Raw genomic sequence first — 15561 nt, 5'->3', positions numbered from 1 at the left:
TGCCTCCACCACTGAGCCAGCAGCCCACTCATCAGGATTTAGTTTTAAAAAAAACAATTGCTTCCAGACTGGAACTCTCAAAATTAACAAAACACAATGACTTAAACACAAGAGGTTCTGTTGAGGCCTGAAATCCAGAGCAATACACGCAAAATGCTGGCTGGGCACAGCAGGTTAGGCAGCGTCTATGGAGGGAAATAAACAGTCAATATTTTGGGTGGAGATCCATCAGGATTTTTTGCTCTGTAGGAAGGTCCTACAGTGTGGAAATACGTCCTTCAGCCCTGTTCCTCCATGCCAGCCAAGATGTCCATCTAAGCCAGCCTTTCTCTACTTTTTTACCCTGGAGGAACCCTTGAAATAATTTCAGGTGTCAGAGAATCCCTGTGCTCACAGTATGTTAGTGTGATCAGTAAACTGGAGATACAATAATCCAAAAATAATTCCAAATGCACTTGAGAAGAGAATGAACTTTTATCCACCATCTCTTGAAAAAAACAGGTAAACTTAGCTTACTTTTCTTTAAATTAATCTTACCTTCTCTTTAATACATTTTAAAAACTCATAAGGCAAACATAATAAATTTCTGTAAATAACTGGCTTACAAATGCTGCAACATGACAGTTATTGATGAAATCTGTTGACTCATCAACCTGGATAGATAAACTGTTTTTCAGTTTATCACACAATATCTTTTCTGCATCATGTGACATGTCAGCAATACGTCAGCTTATCGTTTGAGAGTGAAACCTTTTCAATTTCATGTATTGCATTTTATCCACTATAACTTTACACGCTGGCATTATTAGCTTCTCATCAATTGTGTGATTTCCTTTTCCGGGTAATAAGCTCTGCTACTAAATAACTTGCTTCCTGAATTTTTTTTTCACTGACTGTGACATTAGTAACAAAAGCTTTAGTATGTTTGGCTTGAGATTCCAATAGCCATTTAAAATAATCAGCACTTTTATGTGTCATATGGCTGTGATTTGTACTTAAGTGTCTTTTCATTTTGGCTCTAGTCTTTTCATTGTTGCATTTGTAAGTTGTTTGTCACAGACTAAGTATGTTAGAATAGGAACAGGTTGGAGCACCAGTGCATGTAAAACCCAATATGGAGCTCACTAAATCTACAACTTTCTATAAATTCTTTCAATCCAGGGTAGTATTCTCCCCATACCAGACAGTGATGCATCCTTTCAGAATGCTCTCCACGATACATCTGTAGAAGTTTTTGAGTGTTTTAGGTTACAAACTAAATTTCGTCAAGTTCCTAATGGACTGTAGCTGCTGTCTTGCCTTCTTTATAGCTGCATTGATATATTGGGACAAGGTTAGATCCTCAGAGATCTTGACAGCCAGGAGCTAGAAATTGCTCACACTCTCCATTCTTGATCCCTCCATGAAGATTGGTTTGTGTTCCCTCGTCTTACCCTTTCTGAAGTCCACAATCAGCTCTTTCATCTTACTGATGTTGAGTGCAAGGTTGTTGCTGAGACACAACTTCTCTAGATGGCATATTTCACTCCTGTACACCCCGTCATCTCCAACTGAGATTCTGTCAACAATGTCTGCATCATCAGCGATACTGCTCAAAAATAGAAACATAGAAAACCTACGGCACATTACAGGCCCTTCGGCCCACAAAGTTGTGCCGAACATGCCCCTACCTTAGAAATTACTAGGCTTATCTATAGCTCTCTATTTTACTAAGCTCATGTACCTATCTAAAAGCATCTTATAAGACCCTATCGTATCTGTCTCCCCCACTGTTGCTGGCAGCCCATTCCACACACTCACCACTCTGAGTAAAAAACTTACCCCTGACATCTCCTCTGTACCTACTCCCCACCACCTTAAACCTGTGTCCTCTTGTGGCAACCATTTCAGCCCTGGGAAAAAGCCTCTAACTATCTACATAATCAATGCCTCTCATCATCTTGTACACCTCTATCAAGTCACCTCTCATCCTCCATCGCTCCAAGGAGAAAAGACCGATTCACTCAACCTATTCTCATAAGGCATGCTCCCCAATCCAGGCAACATCCTTGTAAATCCCCTCTGCACCCTTTCTATGGCTTCCACATCCTTCCTATAGTAAGGCGACCAGAAATGAGCACAGTACTCCAAGTGGGGTCTGACCAGGGTCCTATATATCTGCAACATTACCTCTCAGCTCCTAAATTCAATTCCACAATTGATGAAGGCCAATACACCATATGCCTTCTTAACCACAGAGTTAACCTGTGCAGCTGTATTGAGGGTCCTGTGGGCTCGGACTCCAAGATCCCTTTGATCCACCACACTACTAAGTGTCTTACCATTAACACTATATTCTGACATCATATTTGACCTACCAAAATGAACCACTTCACACTTACCTAGGTTGAACTCCATCTGCCACTTCTCAGCCCAGTTTTGCATCCTATCACTGTCCTCTGACAGACCTCCACACTATCCACAACACCTCCAACCTTTGTGTCATCAGCAAACTTACTAACCCATCCCTCCGCTTCCTCATCCAGGTCAGTAAATAAAAATCACAAAGAGTAAGGATCCCAGAACAGATCCCTGACTCCACTGGTCAGCGACTTCCATGCAGAACATGACCTGTCTACAAGCACTATTTGCCTTCTGTGGGCAAGCCAGTTCTGGATCCACAAAGCAATGTCCCCTTTGATCCCATGCCTCCTTACTTTCTCAGTAAGCCTTGCATGAGGTACCTTATCAAATGCCTTGCTGAAATCCATATACACTACATCTACTGCTCTTCCTTCATCAATGTGTTTAATCACATCTACAAAAATTGTTATCAGGCTCATAAGGTATGACCTGCCCTTTACAAAGCCATGCTGACTACTCCTAATAATATCATACCTCTCCAAATGTTCATAAATCCTGTCTCTCAGGATTGTCTCCATCAACTTACCAACCATTGAGGTAAGACTCACTGGTCTATAATTTCCTGGGCTGTCTTTACTTCATTTGTTGAATTATGGAACAACATCCGCAACACTCCAAACCTATGGAACCTCTCCTGTCCCAATTGGTGATGCAAAGATCATCGCCAAAGGCTCAGCAATCTCCGCCCTCACATCCCACAGTATCCTGGGTACATTTCATCCAGTCCCGGTGACTTATCCAACTTGATGCTTCCCAAAAATTCCAGCACATCCTCATTCTTAATATCTATATGCTCAAGCTTATCAGCCTGCTGTAAGTCATCACTACAATCACTAAGATCCTTTTCCATAGTGAATACTGAAGTAAAGTATTCATTAGGTACCTCTGCTATTTCCTCCAGTTCCATACACACTTTCCCACTGTCACTCTTGATAGGTCCTATTCTTTCACACCTTATCCTCTTGCACTTCATAGCTCCAATAAGAGACTGAAGGTGTTGTATTTGAATGCATGTAGTATAAATAGGAAGGAAAATGAACTTGTAGCACAGTTACAGATTGGCAGGTATAATGTTGTGGGCATCACTGAATCATGGCTGAAAGAAGATTATAGCTAGGAGCTTAATGTCCAAGGATACACATTGTATTGAACAGACATGCAGTTAGGCAGAATGGGTGGGGTGGCTGTATTTGTAAAAAAATTGAAATCAAATCATTAAAAAGAGCTGACAGGATCAGAAAGTGTAAAATTGTTCTGGATGGAGCTAAGAAAGTGCAAGGATAAACAGATCCTGTTGGAAGTTATATACAGACCTCCAAACAGTTAGTAACGGAATGGTCTACAAGTTACAATGGGAGATAGAAAATGCATGCCAAAGGCTACAATATGCATGTGGAATTTTAATGTGCAGGTAGTTTGGGAAAATCAGGTTGGTGCTGGATCCTATGAGGGGGAACAGTATGGCTTTTTAGAGCAACATGTGATTGAGCCCACCAGGGGATCAGCTACTCTGGATTGGGTGTCGTGCAATGAACTGGATTTGATTAGAGAGCTTAAGGTAATAGAACCCTTAGAGGAAAATGATCATTATATAATTGAATTCACTCTGAAATTTGAGAAGGAGAAGCTAAAGTCAGATGTTTCAGTATTACAAACAAGGGAAAATCTGCAGTTACTGGAAATCCGAGCAACACACACAAAATGCTGGAGGAACTAAGCAGGCCAGGCAGCATCCTAAAAAAAAAAGTACGGTTGACATTTTGGGCCAAAACCCTTCGCAAGACTGGAGAAAAAAAGCTGCGGAGTAGATTTAAAAAGTGGGGGGAGGGGGAGAGAACCACCAGGTGATAGGTGAAACCTGGAGGGGCAGTGCTGACATTAAGAACTGGGAAGTTGATTGGCAAGATGAGGTGAAAGAGGGAAAAAGGGATGGGAAATGGAGAAGTGGTGGGGAGTGTTGGGGGGCATTACCCAAAGTCTGGAAGCTTGAGAAATCGATGGAGGGTGGAGGCTACTCAAAAAGAATATAACATGTTGTTCCTTCAACCTGAGTGTGGCCTTATTCCAACAGTGGAGGAGGCCATGGTTGGACATATCAGAATGGAACAGGGAAGTGGAATTAAAATGTGTGGCCACTGGGAGATCCCGCTTTTTCTGGTGGACTGAGCATTGGTGTTCAGCGAAGCAGTCTCCCAATCTACATTGAGTCTCACCAATGTACAAGAAGCCACACTGGGAGCACTGAACACAGTATGTGACCCCAACAGGCTCACAGGTGAAGTGTTGCCTCACTTGGAAGGACTGTTTAGGGCCCTGGATGGTAGTAAGGAAGGTGGTGTGGGGCAGGTGTAGCACTTCTTCTGCTTGGAAAGGTAAGTGCCAGGAGGGAGATCAGTCGGGAAGGATGAATGGACAAGGGAGTCACATAGGGAGCAATCCCTGTGGATAGCAGAAAGTGGGGGGAAGGGAAAGGTGTGCTTGGTGGTGGGATCCCGTAGGAGGTGGCCGAAGTTTTGGAGAAGTATGTGCTGGACAGGAAGGCTGGTGGGGTGGTAGGCAAGGGCAAGAGGAACACTGTCCTTGGTAGCGTCACAGAAGGATGGAGTAAGAGCAGATGTGCATGAAATGGAAGAGATGCAGTTGAGGGCAGCGTTAATGGTGAAGGAAGGAAGCCCCTTTCTTTGAAAAAGGAGGACGTCTCCTTTGTTCAAGAATGAAAAGACTCATCTTGAGAGCAGATGTGGGGGAAACAGAGGAATTGAGACAAGAAATCATGTGGGATGAGCTGTAGTCTAGGTCGCTGTGAGAGTCCGTGGGTTTGTAATAGACATCAGTAGATGAGCTGTATCCGGAGATAATGACAGTAACTTTACTTCATCCCTCTCCTGCCAGGTTTCACCTATCACCTGGTGGTTCTCTCTCTCTCCCCCCCCCCCCCACCTTTAAAATCTACTCCTCACCTTATTTTCTCCCAGTCCTGCTGAAGGATTTTGGCTTGGAACATCAACTGTGGAGTAAAGGGAATTAGAGAGTCATGAGAGAGGATCTGGCCAATATTGATTGGAAGAGGACACTAGCAGGGATGATGGCAGAACAGCAATGGCTGGAAATTCTAGGAGCAACTTGGAAGGCACAGGATATATACATCCCAAAAAGGATGTATATTTTGAAAGGCAGATGATACAACTGTGGCTGACAAGGGAAGTCAAAGCCAACATAAAAGCTGACGAGAGGGTATATAATAGAGAAAAATTAGTGGGAAGTTAGAGGATTGGGAAGCCTTTAAAAACCAGCATAAGTCAACCAAAAGTCATAAAGAAGGAAAAGATGGAATACAGAGATAGGCTAGCCAATTATATTAAAAAGAATAGCAAAAGTTTCTTCATATACAGGGTATATAAAGTGAAAAATAGAGGCAGAATTAAATATTAGACTGCTTGGAAATGATGCTGGAGAGATGGTAATGGGGGACAAAAAAATGGCAGTCAAACAAAATAAGTATTTTGCATTAGTCTTCACTGTGGAAGACACTAGCAGTATGCCAGAAGTTTGAGAATGTCAGTGGGCAGAAGTGAGTGAAATGTTTATTGGGAAACTGGAAGGTTTGAAGTCACCCACACTAAATGGTCTACACCACACAGTTCTGAAAGAGGTGTCTGAAGAGATTGTGGAGGTATTGGTAAGGATCCTTCAAGAATCAATAGTTTCTGGCATTGTTTTGAAGGACTGGAATATTGCCAATGTCACTTCATTCTTCAAGATGGGAGAGGGGCAGAAGAAAGGAAATTATAGCCTGTTTGTCTGATCTCAGTGGTTGGGAAGATTTGTAGTTAATTGTTAAGGATGTGGTTTTAGGGTATCTGTAGGCTCCTGATAAAATACATTGGAATCAGCATGGTTTCCTTAAGAGAAAATCTTGTCTGACAAATCCGTTGGAATTCCTTGAAGAAATAGGATAGACAAGAAGTAGGATAGACAAAGGAGGATCAGTGGATGTTGTCTGCCTGCATTTTCAGAAGGCCTTTTCTGAGGTGCCACACATGAGCTGTTAAAGTTAACAGCCCATGGTATTACAGCAAAGATACTAGCATTGGCTCACTAGCAGGAAGCAAAGAATGTGAACAAAGGGAGCCTGTTCTGGTGTTCCACAGGGGTCTGTGTTGGGACCGATTCTTTTTACATTTTTTGGCCAATGTTTTGGATGATGGAATACAGTGTTGGTACGTTACTTGCTAAATGGAGAGAAAATTCAGAAATCTGAGGTGTAAAGTGACTTGGGAGTCCTTGTGCAAAATTTGCTGAAGGTTAATTTGCAGATTTAGTTGATGGGTGAGGAAAGCAAATGCAATGTTAGCATTCATTTCAAGAGGACAAGAATATAAACGCGAGAATGTAATGTTGAGGCTTTATAAAACACTGGTGAGGCCTCACTTGGAATTTTGTGAGCAGATATGGGCCCCTTATTTATGAAAGGATGTGCTGACCCTGGAGAAATTTCAAGGAGGTTTATAAATATGAAAAGCTTATCATATGAAGATCATTTGAAAGCTCTGGGCTTGTATTCACTGGAATTCTGAAGAAACAAATATCACTGTGATGATTGTACTCTAGTAGCAATTGTTTGGTGACAATAAAGTATAAAAAAGAATGAGGGGGGAATCTCATTGTAACATATTGAATGGTAACATCCATTGAATGGATGTGGAGAGGATGTTTTCCCTCATGGGGCAGTCTGGGGCCAAAGGGCAAGTTTCAAAATAGAGGGACATGCATTTAAAATGGAGATGAGGAGGTATCTATTTAGCCAGAGCATGGTGAATCGGTGGAATTCATTGCTGAAGGCAGCTGTGGAAGCTACGTCATTGGGTATATTTAATGCAGATTCTTGACAAGTCAGGGCATGAAGGGATATGGGGAGAAAGTAGGAGATAGAGGCTGAGAGGGAATTGGATCAGCTTTGTTGAAATTGCAGATCATACTCAATTCCTTCTTATCCTTGTACCCTGAGGCTGTGCCCTCTGGTCCTAGACTCCTCCACTTTTGGAATAATTTTCTTGTGCTTCCTGGTTGAAGTGTTTTTTGTTCATTTGTCACACAGCTGTTAAAGGAAACGAGCATTCCTTGCCTGTGTCAGGTAACTTGAGGTTAATCAGTAAAGATTTAACAATTGAATCAAACAGGCTATGGAAAGTTGAAGATAGTTCTCTTCATGAATAATCAGGGTAGGACATACATAGCGAATGGTAGGGCACTGAGGAGTGTGGTAGATTAGAGGGGTAATTCCTGGAAAGTGGCATCAAGATAGATAGGGCCGTAAAGAGAGATTTTGGCACATTGTCCTTCATAAATCTGAGTATTGATGACAGGAGTTAGGATGTTATGTTGTTGAGGCCAAATTTAGAGTATTGTGGCCATGTATCTACAGGAAAGGTTACAATAAGATTATTGATAGAATCAATAAGAATATTATTGATTCCATCAATAAGAGTGCAGAGAAAATTTATAATGATGTTGATAAGACTTGAAGACCTGAGTTACCGGGATGGGTTGAATGAGTTAAGACTATTCCCTACTGCATAAGAGAATGAGGGGAGATTTGAATGAGGTATACAAAATTATGAGGGATATATATAGAGTAAAAACAAGTGGGCTTTTTTTCATTAAGAACTGGAGATCATCAGTTAGGAGTTAAAGATCTGAAGGTAAAATGTTTAAGGGGAACTTGAGGGGGAACATCTTCACTCAGAGGCTGGAGTGTGCAATGAGCTGCCAGTGTTGGATAGAGGTTTGATTGCAAGAGAAATTTGGATTGGTACATGGATGGGAAGTGTATGGAGGATTATAGTTGATGGACTAGACAACACAGGTGTTTGACACAGACTAGATGGGCCAGAGAACTAATTTCTGTGCTGTAGTGCTCTCTGACTGTAGGACACTAACATCCTTTCCCCACTCCACACCCACAGCCAGGTCTGGGTAGTTTTTAAGGGAACATGTTCCAGATTTTCACTCCCTTCTGTTGATGTCTGCTCCCTAACAATCTTACTGAAGAGGCCTGGCTCTTAATTAAAGATTCTGCCCTCCAGGTTCCCCTCACTGGTGGAAATATTTACTACCTTATCCAATTCATCTTAAGGCTTTATAAAGCATTGGTTAGATAGACTGCCTTTGGAGTATTGTGAGCAGTTTTGAAGTGCTTATTGCACAAAGGACGCACTGGAATTGGAGAGTGTACAGAATATGTTCACCAGAATGAAGAGCATTTGATGGCTCTGGGCCTGTACTCACTGGAGATGAAAAGAATGAAGTGGGGAGTCTCAGTATAGGATATCTCTTTAGAGTAGAGATAAGGAAGAATTTCTTTAGCCAGAGAGCGGTGAATCTGTGGAATTTGTTGCCACAAATGGCTGTGGAGGCCAAGTCATTGGGTATGTTTAAAGTGGTTGTGGATAGGTTCTTGATTAGTAAGAGTGTCAAAGGTTACAGGGAGAAACCAGGATAATAGCGTTGAGAGGGGTAATAAATCGGCTACGGTCGATTAGCAGAGTGGATGCAATGGACCAAATGCTTTAAATAATTAAAGCCATCACCACCTTTTCACTGAAGGCGAGTTCAGGCTATACAAATGCACACCTGAGTCCCTGTGAATCCTGGTCTCTCTCTGATGAATACACATTGGACCCACTCCTGCTTGAGACACAGTGGCCATACATTAGGGGTAGGGTTGAACACTAGTACCACAGAAGAGGGTGGTTGGTGTGTGGAACAAGTTGTCAGAGGAAGTGGTTGAGGCAGGCATAATAACAGCATTTAAGAAACATTTCAACAGGTACATGGATGGGAAACATTTAAAGCAGGATTTCCCAACCTCAGGTCCATGTACCCCTCTGTCAATGGTAGGGGACAATGATATCAGAAAGGTTGGACCCCCCTCGTTTAGAGGGTTTGGGCCAAATGGGCCCTACTTAGATTTGCTTCTTGGTTGTCGTGGAGGAGCTGGACTATGAGCCTGTTTCGGTACCCTACACCTCTTTGATTCTGTATAATGAGAACACAGCTGTGGCTGTTTGAACTCTAGTTTCTCCTGCAAATAAAGGCTACACACTCTCTGGTTCTCTGTCTTACTTCCTTCTCACCCACTATCAGAGCATCTTCTTTCTTGTGAGACGCAAATTCACATCGTGAGAAAATGGTCTTAATGGATGCATCAGAAAGAATGCACAAAGGTTGAATAATCCTCAGATTCCACCATCTAATTTATTTACTTTTCTTATCCAATTACAGATCAGTGGTATAAACACCTTGGGAGAGAACATTGCAGATAATGGAGGCATCAGGCAAGCCTTCGAGGTAGGGGGCAGCTCTTTTGTTGTGGCAACAACTTGCATGTAATTTTGTAAATGTCTCCTCAGATCTTACAAGAGATGCTGTATCAATCAGTGTTGATTTGTTTATTTGTTCATGGATGTGAATATCACAGGTAATTGTCACACTCAGTGACCATCAGTGATGGGCCCTGTAAATTACTTGGTCATTTCAGAGGTTAACTTGGAGTCAGCTCTTTAGAGCAGACTAGGTAAGGGAAGAGACTTACTTTCCCTTGGAGCATTGATACAGAGAACACTACAGCATGAATACAGGCCCTTCAGCCCAACCAGTCCATGCTGGCCATCTGCTCACCCCATTTCCTGTGTTCAGCCCATATCCCTCCCATCCCTGGCCTTCCATGTACCTCTCCAAGTGCCTCTTAACTTAGTATTATACCTGTGTCAACCACTTACTCTAGCAACTCATTAAAAAAGCTCACCACGCTCTGTGTAGAAAATGTTGTCCTTCAAGTCTCTTCTATAGCTTCTTCTCTAATTCTTTGCCTCCTAGTTTTGGGCTACCCTAGGCTGAGGAAAACACAGTTCCTTTCCACATTCTGTATTTCTCTTGTAATTTTAAACACTTTTCTTTTTAGGATTACATCCTCCCCACCCCTCATTCTCCTGTGCTCCAAAGTATTCTCCTGGCTAACCTCTCCCTTTAACTCAGCCCTCTAGTCGACATTAAAGCTCAAAATAAATTTCTATCAAAGTACATTCATATATGTTACAATATACTACCTTGAGATTCATTTTCCTGCAGGTATTCACAGTGGTACAAAGAAATAGTGTAGTGTCAATGAAAAGTTACGCACAAAGACAGGCAATCAACTAATATGCAAAAGACAACAAACTGTGCTAAAACAAAACAATAAATAAATATATTGTACCAACAACATAAGTCGCAGTGTCCTTCAAAGTGAGTCCAACAGATGACTTTTGATTTATTTTCAAGATTCAAGGTTCAAGATTGTTTAATGTCATTTCCAGTACACAAGTATAAAGGAGAATGAAATAATTGTTACTCCGGATCCAGTGCAGCACAGGAAAACACAATAAGATAAGGAACACAATAATTAAAAAACAAATTTAGTATTAATATGTAAGATAGTTTATATACATAGAATGATTGTATGTCCATCAAGTGACATTAGGCATAGGTGACACAGATAAGAAATGATAAAGTAGTTGTGGTGGTTTATTGGATGGATGTGTTGATCAGCCCTAAATGGATCAATTCCTGACATCAGTATTTTTAATTCCAGACTTAGTTAATCCTGAACTTGATTCCCTGAATCGTGAATTTTGATACTGAATTTGATTGTGACCATGCTATGCTGGCACGTGAAACATGGCGACACTTGCACTTGCCAGAACATATTCGGACTGTGTTGGTCATTGACAAAAACAATGCTTTGCACTGTGTGGTTTGATATAAATGTGACAAACAAAGCTAATCTTTATTTGGTGAGGAAGGCAGATGCAATGTTAGCATTGCTTTCAAGAGGACTAGAATATAATGCAAGGATGTAATGTTGAGTCTTTATAAAGCACTGGTGAGGCCTCACTTGGAGTATTGTGAGCAGTTTTGGTCCCCTTATCTTAGAAAGGATGTGCTGAAACTGGAGAGGGTTCAAAACAGGTTCACGAAAATGATTCTAGGATTGAATGGCTTGTCATATGAAGAGCATTTGATGGTTCTGCGCCTGTATTTGTAGGAATTCAGAAAGTTGACCTCATTGAAACCTATTGAATGGTTAAAGGCCTTGATAGAGTGGATGTGGAGAAGGTGTTTCCTCTGATGGGAGATTTTCAGAACGAAGGACATAGCCTCAGAATAGAGAGGCATTCTTTTAGAAAGGAGGGATTTCTTTAGCCAGAGAGTGGAGAATCTGTGGAATTCTTTGCTACAGGCAGCTGTGGAGGTCAAGTTACACCCCATCCTTGTTATATGCGTCTTCAGACAGTGCGGATTCACAGTTATGCATCAAACCTATTTCTACCAACTTCTCCTTATATGCATCCAAAACTCACACTTAAGCGAGGCTGTTGGGATGAGAAGCACTGCTTTCCTGCCAATACAAGTCACGTGTGCACACCTCACAGTCTCACTCCCGTCAGTCTTTCATTGGTTTTGGCAGCTTGTGGATGTGCGATCTTGTGCTCTTAAGCTTTTGTCATTATTACGTATGGTGCACAGATTTTGTGCTTGAAATATTTAACTATGCCTCCTAAGCGTCCTATGCCAAGTCCTGGGTCATCAGCCAAGCGGCAGAGAACCGCTTTAACACTTGAAAAAAAGTTGGAAATTATAAACAGGGCCATGTCAGGTGAAGGTTCTGGGACATTAATTTGGCTTGGGTGAGTCCACGATCAGAAACATAAAGAAAAATGCTGAGAAAATAAAAAGCACAGTGATTGATTCAACACAGGTGTCTTCAAAGATTGTTACCAAAGTGCGTAACCCGATTATGACACAATGGAGAAAATGTTGAGTTTGTACAGTGAACTTGAAACAAAGAAAAAAAACAACACACAGTTCCGATCATCTTTGTGTGAAAGCTTTGGAAATTTATGGTCACCTTTGTTCAGAGGCTAGTGAGGAACTGTCAAGTGATATTGTTAGCTTTAATGCAAGTAGAGGATGGTTTTCTAAGTTTGTTAATCGTCACAGGCTTCACAACTTAGCTGTGCATGGTGAGCAAGTTAGTGCTGACCACAAAGCTGCTGAACGCCACCCTGTGCAGTTGTGGGCTATGATAGCTGAGTTAGGCATCACACCAAAGCAGGCATTTAATGCAGACGAGACTAGGCTGTTTTGGAAGCGTATACCGAAACGCACTTACATAAGTAGGGATGAAAAGACTGCATCAGGTTTCAAGGCAGCAAAGGATAGATTGACTTTGCTTATGTGTTCCAATGTGTTACCTTTCTATGATTTATTACATTGAATATTACCTTAAATTGATTAAATATAATGCGAATGTTGCCTTGTGGTACTGCTTTTGTGTCGTATTGGTATGAAAATCTGAATAAGTTACAGATAAAACATATTCAGGAAGCCCTCTGGAACACATCCCTATTTTCTCCATTTAAATAATTATTCACATTATGCATCAACTGCAAGGAACGTAAACCCCGCATATAATGAGGATAGGGTGTATTTGTGTTTAAGACAGAGGGTGATAGATTCCTGATATGATATGTCAGGGTATGGAGTGATTTGGGAATTTGACAGGAGACTGGGGATAAGAGGAAAATTGTATCAGTCATGATGAAATGGCAGAGTAGACTTGATGGGCTAAATGGCCTCATTCTGCTGCTATATATTATGATCTTATGGTCTAATCTTCAATCTTTCATGTTTACGTCCAGCTACTGTGGTTGGATTTGAACTGGCTTTTCTGGATCCTGGTCCAATGGGCAAACCCCTATGTAACTGCCCCCTCCAACACCCACCCCAGCAAAGTGCACGTTGAAGATGATTATGGCAACACAGCTATCCAGTCCAGCTCATGGACAATGGTGTAAAATCTTCTGCCACTTCCAATGGGATCCCAACACCAAACACGTTTTTCCTTCCCCCTCCACCCCACTTTCTGCTATCCACAGCGATCACTTCCAACATCACACTCTTGTCCATTCGTCCCTCTCCACTGATCTCCCTCCTGGCACTTATCCTTGCAAGTGGAACAAGTACTACTCCTGCCCCTACATCTCCTCACTCACTACCAACCAAGGCGCTAAACAGTTCTTCCAGGTGAGTCAACACTTCACCTGTCAGTCTGTTGTGGGTCATTTACTGTGTTTGGTGCTCCCAGTGTGGCCTCCCAATGTGGAATGGGACTCGCTTCCCTAAGCATCTACACTCTATCTGCCAAAACAAGCGGGATCTCCCAGTAGCCACCAATCTTAATTCCACTTCTCATTCCCAATCTGATACATCCAGCCATGACCTCCTCCACTGTTGTGATGAGGTTGGAGGAACAACACCTTATATTCCGTTTGGGTAGCCTCCAACCTGATGGCATGAACATCGATTTCTCAAACTTTTGGTAATACCCCCAACCCTTTCCTCCTCCTTCTCCATTTCCCATCCCCTTTTACCTCTCTCACCTCATCTCACCAATCAACTTCCCAGTTTTTTACTTCATCCCTCCCCTCCAGGTTTCACCTATCATCTGATGGTTCTCTCTCCCCTCCCCCCACCTTTTAACTCTACTCCTCAGCTTTTTTTCTCCAGTCCTGCTGAAGGATTTCAGCCTGAAATGTCCACTGTACTTTCTTTCCGTGGACGCTGCCTGGCCTGCTGAGTTCCTCCAGCACTTTGTGTGTTTTGCTCGGATTTCCAGTATCAGCAGATTTTCCCTTGTTTGTGATGTAAAATCTCACCATTATCTACCTAGCAACAGCGACCAAATAAAATCCTTCCTCAGGCTGGTAGATTCAAAGATTCAAAGATTAAAAACACATTCATCATCAAAGTATAAATGCAGTGTTCAAACCCAAGATTCTGCTGGAGTTATGGAGTCATGCATCAAGAAAACAGTCCCTCTGCCATCAGATTGCTGAACTGCCCATGAATCCAAGAAAACACCACTTTGTTATTTCTTTTCCTTATTTTGCACTATGTATGGTAGTTTTATATCTTTTCTCTGTACTGCTTCAGATCAACAAATTTCACATAATCTATGTCAGTGATAATAGATCTGATTCTGATTCAGACCACCTGATCAATGCCATTCAAGAGGCTCACCTTTGCTCATCTCATTATCAGAATCAGGATGAGGTTTAATATCACTGGCATATGTTGTGACTTTTGCTATCTTAGCAGCAGCAGTAAAATGCAGTATGTGATAAACATAGAAAATAAATAAATGAATTGCAGTAAGTATATATGTATATGTTAAATAGTTAGATTATAAATAATTCAAAAACAGAAATAATAATAAAAAGTGATGTATTGTCCATGGATTCAACATACATTTAGAAACTGAGGGCCAGAGGGGAAGAAGCTGTTCCTGAGTTGTTGAGTACCTTCTTCATGGCGGTAACAATGAGAAGAGGACATGCCTGTCTTTGGCCCATTTCCCGCTAAAACTTTCCTATCCATGCACTTAACAATACGCTTTTTAATTATTGTTATTGTACCAGCCTCAACCACTTACTGTAGCAGCTCGTTCCATCTTCCTTATTCTTCATTCTTCAAAGAAAAATAAAAATGCCATCTATACACCCAGAGCCAGGATATGTGCTGTTCTCATTAAAACCATAATAAAGGACCGCCATCTAGACCATGCTCTCTTCTCACTACTACCATTGGGTAGGAGGTACAGAAGCTTTAGGTTTCACTCACCAGGTTCAGAAACAGTTACTTTATTATTCTAGAATCATCAGCCTACTAAACTGATGTGGATAACTTCACTCACCTCAACTCTGAACTGATTCCACAACCTACAGACTAGCTTTCAAGTTCTCTCTGCAATTTCATGTTCTCAGTATTATTTAAGTATAATTTTTTGCACACTTTAGTTGTGTGTAGTTTTTTTCACAAATTCTGTTGTATTTACTTTCCTGTAAATGTCTGCAAGAAAATTAATCTCGGTAATATATGACGACATATACATACTTTGATAATAAATTTATTTTGAAGTGACTTTGACTTCGATTGGGAGGAGGTACAGGAGCCTGAAAACGCATACTCAATCTTTTAGGAGCAGCTTCTTCCCCTCCACGATCAGATTTCTAAATGGTCAATGAACCCATAAACTCTAAAGCACTATTCCTCTTT

At 41.5% G+C, this 15561-nt stretch overlaps 1 protein-coding gene across 7 annotated transcripts in view; it reads left to right on the top strand.

Moving 5' to 3' along the window:
* LOC132406531 (neprilysin-like) overlaps window positions 1-15561 on the top strand; it is a 304263-nt gene that overhangs the window by 271490 nt on the left and 17212 nt on the right. For all 7 annotated transcript variants that reach the window (XM_059992355.1, XM_059992373.1, XM_059992364.1 and 4 more), the window contains one exon: window positions 9688-9753. In XM_059992355.1, the coding sequence (XP_059848338.1) occupies window positions 9688-9753 (66 nt within the window). The remainder of the gene's footprint in view (window positions 1-9687; window positions 9754-15561) is intronic.

The sequence above is a fragment of the Hypanus sabinus genome, chromosome 2 (genome assembly GCF_030144855.1).
Source record: "Hypanus sabinus isolate sHypSab1 chromosome 2, sHypSab1.hap1, whole genome shotgun sequence".
NCBI classification, from domain to species: Eukaryota; Metazoa; Chordata; class Chondrichthyes; order Myliobatiformes; family Dasyatidae; genus Hypanus; species Hypanus sabinus.
This window is presented reverse-complemented; position numbering and strand designations above follow the sequence as displayed.